The sequence below is a fragment of the Ursus americanus genome, chromosome 26, assembly GCF_024610735.1.
Source record: "Ursus americanus isolate L20-20 chromosome 26, mUrsAme1.1.p, whole genome shotgun sequence".
NCBI classification, from domain to species: domain Eukaryota; kingdom Metazoa; phylum Chordata; class Mammalia; order Carnivora; family Ursidae; genus Ursus; species Ursus americanus.
The window spans coordinates 32,716,651-32,736,353 of record NC_142152.1 but is presented as its reverse complement, the minus strand read 5'-3'; the positions used below and the strand labels follow the sequence as shown (position 1 = coordinate 32,736,353).

Sequence of the window (19,703 nt, the reverse complement as noted above, 5' to 3'; positions counted from 1 at the left end):
CGCATGCAGGGCTGCCACCTGTTAATCGGGGTGGGGGAAGGGAGTGCAGCTTAGGGAGTCAGCAGCCAGGAGACCCGGCTTCTGGGTGCATCGCCGCTCCTGTGGTGAGGCCACTCAGCCGAAGGAGTGGACGGGGAGCTCCCTAAAATTTCCAGTGCTAATACCACACGAGTCTTTGTAAGCAAGTGAAGGACCTTGAAATGTGAAAAGGGAGGGCTCGCAGACTTGCCAGTTTAACTTCCCCTGCCGTCGGTGGAGAGGGGCAGGGCAGAGACGGACTTAGGGTATTTTTACAAAGAATCTTCCATGAGCCAACTTTGGTTTGGATTGTAGACAGAAAAATTCTTGTTGACTTGGATGAAAAGATTGGGGCCCTTAAGGAATTTCTGTCTTTCTGGAAAGGTTAGCATTGGACCGAGGCCAAGTTTGAGCGTGACCTCCTCTTGCAGCTCCTGAGGCATCGGGGTTGGCTCCCAAGGCTTTGATAACCCCGTAGAAAACTCCAGTTAGGGCCAGAACGCAAGGTGAGGAGAGGGCCGAAGGGAGCCGGCTCCGCGGAAGACAGAGCTGGTGCTGCGTGTGCGTGCGCACACGTGCGTGTGTGTGTGCCTGCCTGTGTGCATGTGCACACACCAGTAGACCTACATGCATGTGAGCGTATTTACACACTTGCTTGTTTTCCTGCAAAAGTGACAGAAGGGGTTACAGCTGCCTGTTGGCCACGGGGACGTGGGAGAAGGAAGGGAGTGGCCCGTGAACACTGCCCACAAGGCTGGAACCAGCTGGAAGCCTCCGCTGTGGGGGGTTTCAAGTGCACCCTTCTCCCTGCAGACGCTTTCAGCCAAACCTCGTGGTGGTTTGGGCTCATCCTGCCGTTCTGTCTGTAGCTCGATGCCCCATGTGGGGCTCGAACTCACAGCCCCGAGATCCGGAGTCGCCCGCTCCACCAACGGAGCCAGCCGGGCGCGCCGGACTGGCAGTGCCGCACACTCCGGCGACACAGGAGAGAAAGGGCCGTGTGTAGAGCGGCGGCTGATGCCGTGGGCCTGGTGAAGCGAGGCCTCCGAACAGAGCGGAGCCCCGGCTGGCGCTTTACCCTCCGGTATTGTTCCCCTTACCCTGCTTGGCAGCTGCCTGTCAGCCCGTACGAAGGCCACCACTCACACGAGCGGGTGCGACACGAAGAGTCGTGTGCAGTTCACTGTGCCGGTCGTGGGGACATGAGCTTCCGGCAGGACTGTCGTCTGCCCCGGGAACACTCAGGGTGCTATGGAAACGTAGCTTTTTGTCTGGGTTGGGTATCGCTCAGTGGGGTCACATTACTGTAAAAAAGTTGTATTCGCGAACAGCTGCTAGATTCGTTTGCAGTCAGATGAGAAAAGCGAATCCGACTTTACAAAAGCCCAGAGCCCACCAGGCTTTTCCTTTCCCCGCAGATGCGGCACCAGGGAAGAGGGCACTTGGGGGCCCAAACAGGCGACCGCTGGGTGCCATCGCGTCTCGGAAGGGCGCGCTCGCGCACATGCTGTCATGCGCAGCCTGGGGGGCTTTCCAAGGACTCGCGTTGTCCGTTCGCCAGGGTCTGGTTGGCCGGGGCCTTCCGGGGCGGGGGTGTGACTAGAGCCGCCTCGGTGTGAGACTGGCTCCCGCCTCACTCTGCGGATCTGTCGTGCTCACGTGGAGAACAGCCCCACGCTCTGTCCCTTCACCAGCTGCGTCCCCTTCAGGTCTGTGCCTGTCCCCGTCCTGATGCTGTGGGGTCACGCAGGGCATGGGAGTGGCCCGTCGCTCTTGCTTCAGCCTGGACCTGAGGGGTGGTACGAGAAGTCACGGTTTGTCAAGACGAGGACACTGAGAGGGTGAGGAGGGCGGACACGGAGAGGCAGGGCCGCACTCGTGAGCTCGTCTTCCCCGGGGAGGCTCTGCGCTCTCGAGAGGGAGGGGATGGGAGCTGGGCTGGGCCTGAGAGCGTGCAGTCCTGCGTGGAGACAACCAGGAGTCACCACCGAGCTGTCGCCTGGCATTGACCCTCCCACAGCTGGTAGCCTGGGCGTTCTCCAGTGGCTGATGAAGGGAATCCCGGAGAGCACTTTTCGTTTGAGTCTTGCCCACCGATGTACCTTAATTTGCTGGGTTCCAGGGTCCTCAGCGAGCCTCACAAATACAGTGGTTGAGAATGGACACAGCACCATTTTTCCTTCTTTCAGAAACAAGGAAAGCGTGTCCTGAGTTGTGAGGGTACTGAAGTGTTCTGGTGTGTGAAGGAAGGACAGCTCACACTGGTTCCTTGCGTATGAACTCAGGTCCAGCCTCCAAAGGGTTGGAGGGGGAGAAGACCGGAGTCCCCTGGGCTCCCCGGCTGGCTCTGGGGGTGGCGAAGGCCTGTTGCCCCAGGTGCTGGCTGTAGCCCCAAGTTACAGTCTGTTTCTGCGGGAGTGAACCCGAAGGAACTGAAAAGGAAGGGAGGCCATCCTTGGTGGACAGAGCGCCTGAGCCACAGGCTCGAGTCTCCAGATGCACCCCCAGGTTCGGGGAGGGGGTCAACAGCCCTCACCAGGCTCATGCCAGATGCTGTGCGCTGGCCACCTGGCGGGAAGAGCCAGCGGCCACTAGAAGGCTCTCCTGTGGGATTGGGAGCCTGGAGGAGGTGGGCGGGGAGAAGACCCAGAAGCAGACTTGAGCTCCGTGAGCCTGGCTTGTGCCCACTCACAGCTGCGGGTGCCCCCTGGCCTGGGGAGCGGCCCTGCTGGGTGGTGGTGCCTCGGAGGAGCCCCTGAGCGACACATGCCTTCCTGGGAGCGGGACGTGCCCGGGGCAGGAGCTGGTGGGGAGGACACACGTGCTCTTTCCACACCCACTGGAAACTGCAGCAGCGTGTCTGGGGGTTGGGACTAAGGTTTCTACCTGGAGACAGAACATGCTGACTGTCCGCACGCTCTCAGACTCAGCTTCCTGACCAGAAATTTATTTTTATTAGTAAGGTTCTGGTTCGGTGATGCTGGTTATCTCAGTCCTCTAAGATTTGAGAGAGCGGTAAGCATTAAAGCAGACGTGTGTGCAGTCATCGGCCTCATCTCACACACACGGCCTCGTGCTAGAAGCCGTACTGACGCAAGGCACGATGGCCCCAGTAAAGGACGACGTAGACCAGGCACAAGTCAAAGCGCCCGGTCACCTCTGGGTCCGTCGGTGCAGGGGAAACGCTGCACAGCAATGGCCCCGAGAGCACCCCGCGGCGCCTGGACTCATGCCCAACGGCCCGCATGACGGTGCCAGCTCGCCCCCACCCGCCACTGAGCCCCCATGTGGATCAGTACAGGGTGGACAGGCTGCTTTCTGTGGCCTTGGACTCTGCTTCAGCTAACCCTTTCTGTAACTCTCCCCTCCTCTGCCTCAGGTTTCCCTGGGAAACAAGGAAAGGAGCAAAGGCGTGTTCTACAAAGCACTTCAGAATTGTCCTTGGGTAAAGGTAAGCCCCAAAGACCGTGCGATCTGCACGTGCCCAAGGCCCTTCCTGCCTCGCTGCCCACCCGCCTGTGTCATCCCAGACCGTTTCACAGGGAGCCTGTCCCCTGTGGGGCCCCGGCTGATGGGCTGGTGTTTCATGGGAGCCTTGCTGCAGGCAGGCCCCATCACCTGCCCAGAGTTCAGCCCACGCGCTCCCAGTGCGGCGGCCCGTGGCCCAGCTCTGCCTTGCCGGGGGCCGAGCGGCATTCCGAAACGGGCCTGTCCCGTCCACCAAGTCCCGCCCCCTTTAGAAAGACGAGGCCTCGCTCGGGTCCACTTACTCCACCCTGCTCTCGAGCTCCGTGGCCTTCCGGAAGCAGGTGCCGGGGCGCGGCCGAGTTCGGACAGCCAGGGGGAGGGCGGGCTGGCGAGCGCGCGACTCCTTGCCCTAGGCGCTGTACCTCGACGCCGTGGAGCACTTCCCCGAGGAGATGCAGGAGGTCCTGGACCTGATGACGGAGAAGGAGCTGCGGGTGCGCCTGCCCATGGAGGAGCTGGAGCTTCTGCTGGAGGACTAGAGACCGGGAGGGACCGGGGCCCTGCCTTCCAGGCCTTGTCGCCTGCCCTGCCGGAGCCGGGATGCACGAGACGGGCGACGCGGGGGTGCGTGTTGCAGGAGCTCTGCTTTTGAAGTCCAGCTTTAATCCTTAGTAATTTGTCCTGGGTCATCAGTTTCTTACCTCTTGCACATTTTTTGGATGTGCAAATGACACAGAAGCTGTTGTTTACATATTATATATGTGAATAGGTAGATAAGAATCATGCCAAGTGATGACGAACACCTCGTGGTTGGCGCGTGCGCGTTTGTTCTCTTCCTCTGCCCCGCCAGCCCCGCCATAGCGAGAGTGCCCTGTTGGCTGGCATTCTTGGTGGTCCTGCCAGGGTTTCTGGGTCTTGTTAGGAAAGATCTGGTCATGACAGGAAAGGTCTGGTTGCTGAACCTCTTGCCCAGGCTGGTTAGCAGGAGAGCAGATTTTGTCCTTCAGGCCACAACAGTGGAGAGTCCATGTAAAACTTGGTGTTCTGGCCCGTATCAAGTGTACGAAGTTTCTCACGGTCCCTGAGCTCTTCCTGACGCCTCCCAGCTGTGGACCAGCAGCATCACCTGGGCGCCTGGGAGAGATGCAGCCCCGCGGGCCCACCTCAGCCTGCTGAGTCCGTCTGCACTTGAGCAGGACCCCTGGAGACTTAGGAGCACCCGGCTGTGGAAAGCACTGCCTGAGGAAAGGACCCTGCTGCAGGGAGCCCGCGGGCAGCCATCCGGGAAGAGTGCAGAACGGAGCCGGCGGCTTCCTACCAGACCCCCTGCCCGTGGGATGGGCCACGGGACGCTTCATCTGGGTGGAAGTGCTGCTGGAGACGGATGCCCGGGCCGGCCTCATCCTTGTTTTGTCGTCTGATGGCTGTAAACGGAATGAAATGTAAATATCCACATTCAGACCACTTTTTTCTGAAAAGGACATGCCTGCAGTTATTAACTGTTGATATTTAACTGGGAGGGAATTGCTTTATCTTCTGAGGCCCTGCTCTTAAAAAAAGACAAAAACTGTGATGGCTACAATTGCTGAAGTTGTAGTTCTCCGGCATCTCATCCAGAAAAGCCAGTGTTGTGGAACAGAATTTTGGCTAGAAACAGCTGGAAAAGAAGGGTGGCAAGTCAGAGCCCCTGTGAGGAAGGTGGCCAGCCAGCCAAGTGGACGCTTGCCTTGCCTGCCCCGCTCACCACTGGCTTGAACACGGACCTGCTCGGAAAGAAGTGCAGGAAATAGACGGGGAAGGAGAAGGGGAAGCTCTGACGTGGTTTTGAACGCCCCGGAGAACAGGGGATGACAGGGCAGGGGAGAGACGTCAGCCCGGGCCTGTGGAGATTCCTGGTAGGAACACCACGCTTTTCTGCCCCCAGAGTGCCGAGAACCCGCAGGCTCCACAGACCTTCCAAAATGGAAAGCTGTGTTTCCTTCTGAAGCCACGGCCACACTCAGCCTGTGTTGCTTCAACAGCAGAGACCACTCGCTGGCTCCGTGGTCACGCTTCCTCACTAGCTGCTGTCCAGCTCTGCCATCGGCTCTGGGTGTGTGAGGCCGGGCAAGAGGTGCCGAAGTCTGCATTCCCTGTCACCGCCCAGGTCCACCTGCTTGTTGCTGCTGAGCGCCAGGCGGGGAGGCTCCAGAAAGAAGGTGAAGCGTTTGAGAAGGAACACGCTTTATTGGGGAAGGAGCACTGCACGTGACCAACAGAGGAACAGCCGGGGGCGTCCTACACATCACGCTCAAAAAGGTACACAGGAGGTTTCGCTAAGAAAGATAACTGGAATGGGAGTTCCTCTGGGCAAATTCCCCAGCCTCCTCCCTTCAAGGGGTCGGGAGGCTCCCCGACCGTTTCCTGGAAGGCAGCTGGGGTCCGCTAGAGATACAGCCCCTCAGGGGTGCCTTCTTGTTTTTTGTAAAGAACATTTTCTTTAGATTTCTTGAAGTCTTCATTTGTTACTTTCATTCTACGCTCTCTCAAGGCCATCAGACCAGCTTCTGTACAGATCGCCTGTAAGAAAGAACAGTATGTTCAGAAAGGGAGATTTTTTTATTTGGACTGCATCCATTCGAGGTGAAATTGAAATAAGGTGTAAGACACCCAGACTAAACAAAGTGCTTAAACCATTTGGGAAAAGATTAGATTTTTTGAATGTTTTACGCACTCCAATTGCTCTCTCAGAGGATCTGAGGTGGCTTTGAGGAGGAAGACTGGCTGGCTTGAGTTCTAAGCAGCGGGGGTGGCCTGATGGGAAAGTTCTCAGTGGTCCACCTGTTACAGGGAGCCATGTTTCTTCCTGGGCACCAGCTGCAATTATACCAGGAAACTGAGCAGCAGCCGAGCATCCATCCAGTTCATTTACCCACGGTCAGAAGAGAACACGTATTCTGGCTGTAAGTCTCGGGACAGTATTCACTGTGACAGGTTTATTTTCTCAGTCATCACTTGCCAAAAGTAAAACAAAGAACCCATTCAACGTGATGTGACAAAAACAAAATCCTGGCATTGAAGTTTTTATCTGGTTATGGCCCTCAGGATATTTCAGATGGTTCAGCAAAAAAGTATATTTGTGAACAAAAAGATAAGGCAGTAAAATGGTAACATCTGATAAATCCAGGTGAAACGGGTATACGGTATTTACTGTTGTTGCAACTTTTCTGAAGACTTCAAATTTTTCAAAATATAAAGTTGATGTAGAATTTTAAAATAATTTCAATTTTAAAAAGAGCTGCTTACTCGCCAACAAAGACATTAACCTAGTTCTACAGAGGCCCACGATACGCAGCTGAGTGCAGGCGCCAGCATGACAAGGCCCGGTGTGTGCCGTCCTGACTGTGGCCCTTACAGCTGACCAAGACCTAGGTCCTCACCTGAAGGGCAGGCTGGACCCAGATTCAGTGCTGCCAGGTGCTGCTCTAATTCTGGTCATCGGGGAAGAAATGTCCTAACACTCTCACACACAGCTGAGAGGTGCCACGCAGCCCAGGTTCTCACCTTGATGTCGGCACCAGAGAGATCATCTTTAGCCATGATTAGGTCGTCCAGGGTCACGTCATCAGCCAGCGTCATCCTGCTTGTGTGGATCTGGAAGATGCGCTTCTTGGTCTTCTCGTCAGGCAAGGGGAACTCGATCTTCCTGTCGATGCGGCCTGCGGGTAGAAAAGGTTTCCAATCACAGCCCTGTGCAGCCCCCAGGTCAGCTCCAGCTCACGGAGGGCCTGAGCCCGTGTCCTCACTTGTGCAGTTTCAGTCAGCACCTTGTGGGCAGGGGGGTCCGCATCCTACAAAGTGAACAATCCTCTTGTAGTTTGTAAATGCCTACATGTGAATTCGTCCCATTCAAAAGAAACCCTCTCTGCTCTGGTCCCCTTAGAAATAAAGGAATGGCTCCTGAATGGCCGAAGTAGTGGAAAAGGACAGATGATGTTGAAACCATTACAAAAGCATAAGCAAATTAGCCACTGCTGCTTCCTGGTGTGACCTGAATGTAAAAATATGAACCTGAGTTAGCATATGAACTATTCCTTCAGAAAAAAGAATATTCATTATGGGAAAGAGAAAAGATCACAACTTCAGATTGGAATTAAAGGGGCCACGCTACACCTGCTGCATCCTGTCCTCACACCCATGACCTCGGGACGCTGTTTTTAGTAAGTTACTCTGCACTTCAATCATGTACTTGCCTTGATATGTATCATTTTTAACTCCCCTGCCCATGCACTTAGACACAGACACACCAACACGGTAGCTGTCCCTGATGGAACAAGCAATCTGACCTGGTCTGATAAGGGCCGGATCCAGAGTCTCTATTCGGTTTGTGGCCATGATAACTTTCACGTCACCCCTCGAATCAAATCCATCCAACTGGTTCAGCAGTTCCAACATTGTTCGTTGAATTTCTCTCTCACCACCAGAATTTGAATCGTATCTTTGAAAAAGAAGAGGATTGAAAACTGAACTGATCTGAAGGGGAAATGAAAGGCCTCCGACACAAACTCTGACGCCCTCAATTAATTCTAACAACAAAACCAGCACACCCTCCCAACTGCCAGATCACGTTATTTAAATTGTAGAAGTTTTCATGCCCGAGTTTACAATTTAATTCAATTTAATTGCTGTCTGAGCCCCCAACCCGACCAGGAGCTCCTGGAGGGCAGAGGCTTGCGTACAGCGGCTGTGTCCCCAAAGTCCAGATGATGCCTGGCTCCGAGCAGATGCTGGGGACGTAGGTACGGACTACTCTCCAGGCAGTCACAACTCCTGGGTGGTGGTTACCTGGCGCCTGGGAGAGCAGAGCCTAAAGCACCCAGAGTGCCATGTATGGCAGGACCTGTGGCAAAGCCATGTGAAGGCCATACAGGGAGTACTCCATGATCGTTCTCAGGGAAGAGCTCCGGGGTTTTTACCTCTGCCCAACACAAAGTAAGAGAGAAGTGTACCTTTTTGTTCCAATGGCATCAATTTCATCAATAAACACGATGGATGGTGCGTGTTCTTCTGCAACTCGAAACAATTCCCGAACAAGTTTGGGCCCGTCACCTAGGTACTTCTGAATAAGTTCAGAGCCAACCACTCTCAAGAAAGTGGCTGAGGTTTGGTTTGCTACTGCTTTGGCTAGTAAGGTTTTACCTATTTTAGATTTAAAAAGAGAAAGGAAAAAAATGCTGTTTTAAATTAAAAACTCTGTCACTTAAATGGGCATCAGAAATGGGCAGATCCCTGTGAATGAAAAGGCACGCCCCCATTCAGGTGTCTGGACATTCTGTTCTCTGAGGCAGGTAAGAGGAAACGGAGAAAACCTACATAATGTTTTATTTTTCACGGTCTTCCTAAATTCTTCATTACAATGTCAGAAAGTGCATTTTACTGGGTTATTCAAAGCTGCAGAGATTATTAACCTGACCCATGCAACCAGGGTTAGAGACTGAAACTCAACTCCTGTGAAACTATCCGTGATGGGAAAGCGGCCTGGGAACCGTAGGTCTGACCTAAGGAAGCGCACTCTGATCTGGAGGACCAGGCCTGCAGTCCCTGCGGCTGAGAGTCTTGGCTGGGGGGGAGGGGGGACTTGCCCGAGGCTCAGCTGAGACAGGACAGGCTCCCGATGAAGCCCACAACTGAGAACTGCTGAAAGCTCTAGAGACGTCTCAGTCTCTGGTGTGCCCTCGTGACGGTCATTCCTCTCAGGGACGATCTCAAACTGCTCCATTCCTTGATATCTCTATTTTGGGTCAAAAACGAGATTTGGTGGCCATCTTGTGAAACTTTAGGGCTGGAAGACCTTGGCCCCTTTGATGGTGAGGCTATGGGCGCAGGGCCAAGCAGGGGCATCAGGACACAGGAGCAGCTAGAGGCAGAGCCTGTAAAGGACCAAGCTTAGGCCTGCAGGGGGAGGGGGAGGGGACTACTGGTGAGTGACACAGAAGACTTAGTTCAAATGGGAGGGAGGACAAGGTACTAGCTTTGCAATAAGACAGGGCCACGATGTCTTTCTGGTCAGAAAGGCAGAGGAGCAGGTGTGAGGGCTTAGAAGCATGGACTTCTCCCTCGGTGTACCAGTTAAGGATGGTGAACAGAAGACAAAAAGGACCTCCTAAGCGGATGGCACCTGATAGTCCAGAAGCAGCCATGGCCAGCTGCTGGGACACTTCAGTAGCCAGCGGGATCCCCGAACCAGGCTCTTCCTCCTCCTGACGCGGGCCACCCTGTGCTCCACCCCGGCTCCTCACATCGGCCCCTGCCAGTGCACATGCACGAAGGCGGCCCACAGCTGCGGCTCCAGCCCCGACACCTGCTCAACTCCCAGAGCTCCTGCGGCCTTGTGCTAGTCACCAGCCTCTCTGATGAAACTGAATTTCCTGGGCTGTGGGATGAGGAGCTGCAAAAGCTCCACGCCTCTGAGTTCAGTTGTCTCCCAGTGTCCCCACTGTGGGCAATCCTCAGTGATCCCATCACTCAAATAACTGTGCTTCCTTTGGAATTTACATAGCTGTGAACTGCTGGGTCCTGTACAACTTATTTAGGTCAACTAAGTGCACAATGAACCAAATACATATTTGCATCTGCATCTATTCATCCATTATTATATTCATTCAGTACAGTGGACCAGAGAATGAACCCAATCTGAACAGCACAGAATAGCTTTTAACTCCTGGTTCTCCACCATGGCTCTGATACCTGGCCACACTCCAGATGAACAGATCAGCATTTTCAGAGATGGGACCAGGCATCGGTATTTTTTAAAGCTTCAAGGTGATTCCAATGTACAGCAAAGAATGAGCATCCTGGTTTGTGTCTTATAAACTATCTTTAACAGATTCACATTAACTCTTACGAATACTTGAAAATCTTATGTTTTACAGCATATGTATCTAATATATTTGAGTACAGAGGAGTTCTAACAACTAAATGCATTCACATTGAGCAGGCATTCTGGGGGGGGAGGGCTCACCTACTGTGTTTGTTTTTTGTTGTAGTTCCCACTATTGTTTTTAACAACACATCAAAATCTGTTAAGTCTACAATTTCAAGTATAAGATAATTCAGTTTTTTAGCATCTACTATATGGATAAATATACCTTTATGTAATAGGTGTAGTTCCATATTTACTCAGAAAATGTCCAAAATGTTTAGAGAACCTTGTTCTGAACTAAGGAATTGTGGCATCCTTACTCAAGAATTAAATAATTATAACAAATTAATGCTGCAGCTCAAGAGATCAGCTGAGCGTCCAGAAAGTGTCAAACGCAGAGCGTACATACCTGTGCCAGGTGGGCCATAGAGAATGACCCCCTTTGGGGGCTTTATACCCATCTCTTCATAATATTCAGGATGAGTGAGAGGAAGCTCCACAGATTCCTATAGAAAAGAAACACTTGGTAAAAATGAAATGGTTTCTTACTGAAATTATCAGATCCATGAATTGGCATCCTGGATATATCCTCTCACTTTCAACAACAATAAGCTAAAAGGTCACTCTTGTTAGAGACAACATGCTTGACATTGTCTAGCAGCAGGGACAGATGGGCGAGGACATCTGTCCTCCCTGAGCTCACAGCACCCGTCCCCTTCCTATTGCACCCAGTTTCCCTCTCACTTTCTCGTAGACGTCCGCCTTGAGCAACATTTAAGCTCTTCCTGAGCAAAAGGAACTTAAAGTGGAAATACACCCTTTTCAATTAAACTACAGACAGGAGCTGGCAAGATTTTCTGATTGCGGTTACACTGATGGACAGGATGGCTACTTCCCAGCTGTCTGTGGGGTCACTGGTGGTGACCGGTGACAGCTCTGCACGACCCCCCTACAGATGAAAGAACCTGCAGATGAGATGGCTGGCCCACAGCCAGCCTGCACAACCACTTCCCTTCACCCCACTCACACTGAACCCACACATCACTGGAGGCTTCCAGAGAGCCACAGCTGAAGTCAACACAAACGGAAACCCTATATATCCATACCGATAATAATTAAGCTTTGCATATAAGGTGCAGCTGCTGCAGCAACAATCATACAATTTATTTCTATTACCTAACTCAGGATTAACAAACACAATTCTCCACAACTGGCAAGCTCTGAATCAGTTACTGGTCTGATCACTAAAGAAAAAATAAAATATGCAAAATAACTCTAAGTACCGTAAATGAGATAGTAAGAAACCAAAAATCTAGAAACCCAGAGCTGGTTCTTAGACCTACCTTAATCTCCTGGATTTGGTTGTCCAACCCTCCGATATCAGCATAGGTTTCCTGGGGCGCCTTTTCTACCTTCATCACTGTGACCAAGGGATCCGTGTCATCCATGAGCACCCCTATGACAGCATGCACCTAACAGGACATTCAGTTTTAATGCAGAAATGTGAGGTTCACACAATCCACTCACAACAAAGCAACGCCGATCACGGAGTGGCACAAATGGACAGATCTGAGAGGAAGGAGAAAGCGCTCCTAGGTGCTTAGAGACCATCAACTTGCCTTGTGGTTGAGGAGGACGGAGCAGCCTGGTTCCAGCAGATCCTTGTCTACAAAGGAAAGAATGCTGACGTAGTGTTCTGAGCCCACAGATGTAGACACGATGGCATGATTGTCATCGATAATCTCTTCCAGGGTTCCTACTGACATTGGGGTCCCCCTCAGATCATCCACCTTAGATCTTTCCTCCTATGTAAGAGTATGGCATGAAGGAAAAGCAGATTAGACCTAAAAAGCAGACAAGGCTGACAGATTTTACTAGATTTTACTACATTTACCAGGCAGGTGATGCTTTTTTTAAAAGGCAGCCAGTCCGAATGGGTCAACTACTTGAATTTCATTTATTCACTGAATTCTATTTAGTACCTAAAACTGTTAATTTGTAAAACAAAAGTTACAATAATTTCTTAATTACCTCTTGCTTTTCTTCTAAAGGCTTCATTTGTTCCTGATTTCTAATGAATTCTTCCTCCATGAGAAGATAGTCTTTAATTCTCTCTAACTTCAATAATTTTAACCGGCACTGAGTGTGAGGGGTCACTATAATTAAAAAGAAAGTTTTATTCTATTCGGAGTGTGAAGTTTGCAATTAATTAAGTTCACTCTTAAGGAAAAAAGGTTAAGACTTAAAATAAGCATATTTTAATCGAACAGACTGAGAAATTCAAGGTTTGGTGACGTTAAGTAAGCAGGTGCCTAGATGCTAAGGGAAAAGGGACTCTGGCAGTTGTAAGCAAGCAGGTAAAACAGGGACGAGGTCTGAACGACATCTGCTAAGTGAACTGCAAGAAAACTCAATGACCCCAAAGATCCTTTGCTTTGGTTTTTGGTTCCCCATCTGTTAAAAATAGGTACGAGTGCTGTCCAGTCAGAATACATTGTTGCAAGTGACCTTAGGAATCCACCCCTGGGGGAACTCTGAAATATTAGTGATATTAACATATGTGGCAAACATTTTTTTCCATACTCTTTTGTGTTGTTTCTTTTGGCTTGAAGACTCATGCTACACAGGAATTTTAGCATATAAAGACAAAAATGTCAATTTTTTTTTTGTGGTTTCTGGGTTTCTTCAAAGTGTCTCTCCTTTCCTAAGGTTAAGCATATTCCTGATTTTTCATTTATTATTTTCATGTCTGTAATCCATCTGGCAAAAAGCAAGGGGTCTAATTTCATTTTCTCTCAATAGCAAATAAAGATGCCAGCCATTTATGTTAACTCACCCTCTCCCCACAGAATTCAGACATCCCCTTTACCACATATTCATTATCCATGTAACTTGACTGTTTTTGGACTCCTATGCTCTTCTGCCAATCTGATGGTCTATTTTTACCAATACCATATTGATTCATTATGGTAGATTTATGGCATGTTTTTCATTGTCTGACTCCCTTCACTCTTAATCAAGCAGTATTTTAAAAATTATTTCATCTAAGCAGGAAGAGACTTGTTTAGATGGGGGTTGGGGAGGTATGTGAGCCGCAGTGAGGAGAAGCAGGCAGCCATAGGAAGGACTGGGGGAAGAACATTTTTTTTAAAGATTTATTTATTTATAGAGAGAGAGCATAGGGGAGGGGAAGGAGGAGGAGAGGGGCAGAGGGAGAGAGAGAAATAGACTCCCTGCTGAGCACAGAGCCTGACATGGGGCTTAATCCCATGACCCCGAGGTCATGACCTGAGCTGAAATCAAGAGTCGGATGCTTAACTGACTGAGCCATCCTGGCGCCCCAAGGGAAAAACATTTGACTCTTGATTTTGGCTCAGGTCATGATCTCAGGGTTGTGAGATCAAGCCGCACATCAGGCCTGCACTGGGCGTGGAGCCTGCTTGATTCTCTTTCTCTCCCTCTGCCCCTCCCCATGCTGCCTCCATGCCCCCACCCTCTGCACATGTGCTCTCTCTCTCTCTCTCAAAACAAAAAAAAAGTCCTGTTGTGCATAAAAGTCAGAGAACACAAGGCAGGGCTGTGGGAACAACGAGCAAGAGGAGTGCTAGGGGCTGAGGATGGAGAGGTGGGCTGGGTTAGGTCACTGGGTCTGAAGTTTAGTCTATGTTCAGTACAAAGTCATTGAAACAGTTTATGTTCATGCATCACAAGATGTGAATTCCAACACAATGGCATTCCATTTCTTCATGAAAAAGATGTGTTTATAAGTTATTCAAGCTCAACCTGAGTTTTTTAACCTAAAACTATGCTTTTCATACACTAGAGGAGCTGGTTAAAGGAAATTAGTGGAGTTTCTTAAAGTGAGACACAGCTGTATACTGTTTGTATGCTGCTAAAACTAAACTATAGCTTTCACTCCAGCCTAGTGAGTCGAGTGCCACACACAGGAGTCAGAGCTTCAGCCACCCCACTTCCTGCCGCCACGTTCAGACCTCTAAGCTACACAAACACAGATGGTTCCTAATGGAATCAAGAGAGAGCAAGGAGGGGCTGTGTCATTACCCAGGGGTAGCTTGCTGGCAGCATCTGGTCCCTTTGTTTTCTTCTTCTTTTTCCCCACTCTAGTTGGTACAGGAGGTTCATATTTCTTTTTCTTGTCCTTGAATTTTTAGAACAGCAGGAAAAACAAAAACCACACAAATCATATCAAAACACAAACTTCTTTGCGTAGGACCATCCTCTATTTCTAGTGGCTGTAATTTTCCTTATGTTTCAGAATGCTATTAAAAACTGTCCTTTTAAAAATAAAACTAGTTGGGTGGCTCAGTCGGTTAAGCGTCTGACTCTTGGTTTTGGCTCAGGTCACGATCTCAGGATCATGAGACAGAGCCCCACGTCAGGCTCCATGCTCAGCAGGGAGTGTTTCTCTCTCCCTCTCCCTCTGCCCCTCCCCCTCCCCCTGCTCTCTCTCAAATAAATAAAATCTTTAAAAAAACAAAGTAGGTTTTACATTCCTGCAGTTTTAATTGGTGAACGTAACTGATCTTTCTTTTTATAATACACAATGATAGTTGTTATTCAATAAGGACTAGAGGTCAGAATTCAGAATTGTATACCAAAAGTTTGAGCTGAAATAATTGTAAGATAATTCTTCACATCTGTGGATATTAAACACTAAAATTACAGGCAATTTATTTTAACACTCTGTAATGTTAGTTTATACATTTAAAAACCATTAATTCACAACTACTTACTTGACAGGTCAATTATCTTTTCGAAAACATGAAAAGGACATTGAATCTGTAGGCCAGGCTGGGTAAATAATTACGTGATCACTTATTTTGCATTTTCAAAGTCATGAATCCCCAAAGAACTTCTCAGCTGAGATCTAGGATATGTCCCCTAATTTACTTGCACCACAGACCCGTCCGGCTTATTTACCTTGTCGTCCTTCTTGCCACCTCCAGGGCCATGACCCCCACTCTGACTCTGACCCTGAGAAAAGAAATCCGAGGTGTACATTCAGAATATGAGCACTTCAAAAGAACATCCTTCTTATTTTCTTGTGATTCTAAGGATCAAGACCTCCTCCTCATTTTAACATTTCTGAACTTAAGGTGTACCCTGTAGTCAACATGTACATTGGGCATATGGTAGAATTTCTTTTTTTCCTGAAAAGCTGTTAGTTGCATCTTAAATCAAGGACGACTCTATTAAGAAACTGCTGTAACTTCTGTATCGTGAGGAGGCTGGGATTCGAAGAACACCCTTTTTTGAGGGGAAAATATAGAGCCTGACATTCTTTATTATAAAACTACTTGACTGAGTATGTTTCATGAAATTAGGCCATCAAAGCTAAATCATTTTACCTGTTCAACAATCATTTATCAATCATTTACTCCTTACTAAGATCACACCAAGACCCAGGAGACTTTCCTTTCAGTAGCAACTTATGTACCTCCCCTCTCTAAAGCCTGGGGCTCTCGGGTAGGTCTTTCTTGCCAACCTGAAAAGCTAAATCACATTAAGGTATCAAGAACTCAGTGTATTAATAATAAGCTCATGAGATTTTGGACTTTAAAACAGACCCCTCAGGGGCGCCTGGGTGGCGCAGTAGTTAAGCGTCTGCCTTCAGCTCAGGGCGTGATCCCAGCGTTCTGGGATCGAGCCCCACAGCAGGCTCCTCCGCTAGGAGCCTGCTTCTTCCTCTCCCACTCCCCCTGCCTGTGTTCCCTCTCTCGCTGGCTGTCTCTCTCTGTCAAATAAATAAATAAAAAAATAAAACAGACCCCTCAGTTACAGGGCAATGCTTAACACAAACAGATCTCAAAAATGATGGTATTTTAATAGTAAATTTACTTCAATAGAGGGACCCTCTCCCCTCAAATCACTTCCACATTAGCAGCTCTAAATTAATACACTGCCAGCTTAATTATCAAGACAGAACAACCGTATCATGGTTACCTGAAAGAGTAAGGGTCAAGCATATTTCCCTACATGCAGGATTCTTAACATTTTGTGCTTTATTCTGAAGAAGGTATTTAAGGGCTCTGAGAAATTTTGGTTAACAAAATTATTACACTGCAATAGGCTGTCCAAATCATACGCCTTTAACAATTACTTCTACCTCCTAAAGAAATCTGCTGTTGGCTGGGGCAGCTAATGTGTGTGGGTTTCTTACTATGTGACTAAGTCTATACTAGACGTTTTCTTTTACTATCTTATTAATTCCACACCATCCTTCAAGGTGGGGTTCATTATTCCCACTTTCTAGATGAGGAACTGCAACAAGCCTAAGAACATGGGCTATGGAATTAGATGCATCCAGGTTTCAATTCTGACTCCATCCCTAATAGGCTATGTGACCTCAGGTAAGTTGGTCACCTCCCTGAGCCTTGGCGACCTTAACTGGAAAGTGGGGATGATAACTAGCTCCTGTTATGGAAAATGGGGTAATGCACGTAAACCACTCAGCATGTGCATGACTCAAAGTAACTACTAGCAATACCATATTATTGGTAAAAAGGAATGTTAGGGTCAGGCTTTTAATTATCAATCTGGTTACAGAATCTGAGTTCTGAAACCCATCTGGTTCAGTTCTTCCCTCTCTTTTGTTGATCCCATCTCTGTTTTTATCCAGGACTCTAGCCTCCCAACTGAGATTCCCACAACAGTTCTCCCCTCACCATTCCAGCTATTACCTTCTAAAACAAAGAGCTAGCTGATCCTTTCATTCTCCTCAAAAGCCTTCAACTGTTCCCTAGCATTTACGGTGTAACGTCCACACTCTTTACAGTGGTATACCTGGCCCTTGTCAAACTGGCTGCGACTGACCCTTCCCTTGTTCATCTACCTTTCTCATGATCCTGCAAGTCTGGCCCCACAGGAGGACGTTTTCCTAAACGGGTCCCAAACTTCTTCACGTGTGGAGCATTTTACATGATGTTTCTCGGTCTCCAATAACAATAAGAAACATACCCATTATTAAGTCCTTACTACATGGCAAGCAGTGTGCATTCTCAGGGTATCATCTCGTTTAATTCTTACAGACACCATGAGGTTGGTACTGTCATTACTTCTAGTTTACAGATAAGGAAACCAAGGCCCAGAGATGTTAAGTGACTTGCCTATTATCACAGAGCTTGTCAGAGATGTGGCTGGGAATCACTCAGGTTTACTGGACACCAATATCTGTGTGTTTCTCTACTGCATGTGCTCTAGAAAACACTAACAGCCACTTACTGTGTCTCAGTTTCCTCCTTGGTAAAGTGAGGATAATAATGATTACTGCAAAGACTGTTATAAAGAATAAGAATATGCCGGAAAATACCCTTACGTTTATTGCAGCATTATTTACAGTAGCCAAGATATGGAAGCAACCTAAGTGTCCATTGATAGATAACTGAATGGATAAAGATGTGGTGTGTAAATGCACACAAACACATGGATATTACTCAGCCATTAAAAAAAAAAACAAAAACAACCCCCCCCATCTTGCCATTTGTGACATTAATGGACCCAGAGGGTATTAAGCTAAGTGAAGTCAGACAGAGAAAGACAAATACCACATGATTTCACTTATATGTGGAATCAAAACAAGCAAAGCAGAAACAGACCCATGAACACAGAGAACTGGTGGCTGCCAGAGGGAAGCGCGGGTGGGCAAAATGGGTGGAGGGGAGCAGAAAGTACAGGCTTACAGTTATAAAATGCCTAAGTCAGGGGGATAAAAGTACAAAGGTACAGCACACATAGGGAATATAGTCAATAATACTGTGATAGCATCGTCTAACAACAAATGATAGCTACGTCTGTGAGCACAGCATAGTAAGACTTGCCCGATCACTGTGCTGTTCACCTGAAACTAATGTAACACTGCGTATCAGCTATTATTGAAGAATAATAATGCTGGAAAAGTACCTGGCACATGCTTAAGACGCTACCCCAAAGTCCTTATAAGACCTATACGATTATGAGCTCAGGCGTTCTTGATGTTCAGAATGCCAGCTCAACACATTTCCATCTCAGGCCCTTTGCACTTACTATTCCTTCTCCCTGGACCACGTTTCCCTCAGATGTTTGCATGGGCTACTCTCTCATTTTATTTAGACCTCTGCTCAAATGTCACCTCCTCAGAGGGACCTTTGCTGATACCCTATGTAACAAACAGCCACCCCTCCCCTCCCATCCCTTTCAATGAAACAGTCACATAACAATGGCCATCCCACCCATCTCTATCCTGCTCCACGGCATCGTATTACAGGTCTCTTTTTTTGATTTTTTTGTCTGCCTTGCCTAGAATGCAAGCTCCATGAAGACTGAGACTCACCAGTTACACTCACCCCTTGTGCCCTCAGTGCCTAGAGCAGAGCCCGCCGCCCCCCCCCCCCCGCCACAATTTGCAGGTGCTCAACAAATACCTGCTTAGTGGACTAACGAATAAATGCTGTTTGTATTATTCCTAATGCACCACGGGAGCGTCCCTCCGAGTTCCAGCTGTCAGATAAGCATCCGTCCTTAACGCTTCCTCCAAATGCCCCCACTCCGAGCGATCTCCCACGACTGCGCTCTCCCCTCCTCAGCCGGAACGAATCCCTCCCTCTCCTCCAGACGCGCAGCCCCTCACCTGAGCGCCTCCGAAGGCACTCGTCCCAGGTGCTTCGGCAGGCTCCCGCGGAAACTCCCCGCGCCGGTCAGCAGGGCCCGGGTCGGCGGAGCAGCAAAGCCGGGCGCCCTGACCCTCTCCGCCGCCCCACTAGTCAGCCAGGGGGACCCTTCGCGCCGAGCCCCGGCCCCAGGTGCCCCGGGCCAGGCCCTCCGGTCGGCCCCGGGCCGCGGCGGACCCAAGCACTGTCTCCGGGAGTCTCCGTCCCCCGATAGGACCGGGCCGGCGGGCAAGAGATTGGGCAAACAGAGTGCCTCGGGTACCCGCCTCGACCTCTCGTCTCGGGCCGCTCCGACCCCGTCACGCCGTGACCACCGCCCGAAACCCTTAGTCACTCACCATCTCGCTTCGGCCGCTCGAACCGCCGCTGCCGGAAGTGCATCCGCCAAGGCGGCCCTCAGAAGCGGAAGTTGCCTAGGAACGCTACGGAAGCCGATAAGGACCAAATCCCTCGCTGCCGGAGTCGCGCTCTGGGGACTGGTGTCGGTGGGGCGATATAATTTATAAGCAAAATGTGAATCTTGTGAATATCTTCCTTGGAAAAAATTTAATATAGAAGTTATTTATTCTTCTTTTTATTCTTTATTCTTTATTTTTTATTTTATTCTTTATTATTCAAATTCTATTACAACAATTTGAGACAATGACCTG

The 19,703-nt window shown here is 49.3% G+C and overlaps 2 protein-coding genes across 3 annotated transcripts in view; one reads left to right on the top strand and one right to left on the bottom strand.

Moving 5' to 3' along the window:
- NRDE2 (NRDE-2, necessary for RNA interference, domain containing) overlaps window positions 1–13,050 on the top strand; it is a 55,649-nt gene extending 42,599 nt beyond the window's left edge. The window contains exons 13-14 of one of the 2 annotated variants that reach the window (XM_045807642.2): window positions 3,398–3,469; window positions 3,900–13,050. In XM_045807642.2, the coding sequence (XP_045663598.2) occupies window positions 3,398–3,469; window positions 3,900–4,025 (198 nt within the window). In that variant the 3' untranslated portion in view covers window positions 4,026–13,050. Of the gene's footprint in view, window positions 1–3,397 lie in introns of both variants that reach the window. The other variant, XM_045807641.2, reaches the window with a different exon arrangement.
- Window positions 5,693–19,488, bottom strand: PSMC1 (proteasome 26S subunit, ATPase 1). Its single transcript, XM_045807643.2, has 11 exons — window positions 19,392–19,488; window positions 15,329–15,382; window positions 14,450–14,546; window positions 12,419–12,543; window positions 12,007–12,192; window positions 11,731–11,859; window positions 10,797–10,893; window positions 8,475–8,664; window positions 7,812–7,963; window positions 7,030–7,184; window positions 5,693–6,045 (listed from the first exon to the last, which is right to left on the bottom strand). The coding sequence occupies exons 1-11, from the start codon at window positions 19,392–19,394 to the stop codon at window positions 5,911–5,913; spliced, it is 1,323 nt and encodes a 440-aa protein (XP_045663599.1). The 5' UTR covers window positions 19,395–19,488; the 3' UTR covers window positions 5,693–5,910.
- Between the last annotated feature and the right edge of the window lie 215 nt (window positions 19,489–19,703).

Bases quoted from the DNA above. Each gene is read 5' to 3' on its own strand.
- PSMC1 (XM_045807643.2), bottom strand. The intron at 10,894-11,730 runs GTAGGTCTAAGA...TCTTTTCTATAG, and splicing joins ACCAAATCCAGGAGATTAAG to GAATCTGTGGAGCTTCCTCT. The intron at 7,185-7,811 runs GTCAGATTGCTT...TTCTACCCGCAG, and splicing joins TCCGGCCCTTATCAGACCAG to GCCGCATCGACAGGAAGATC.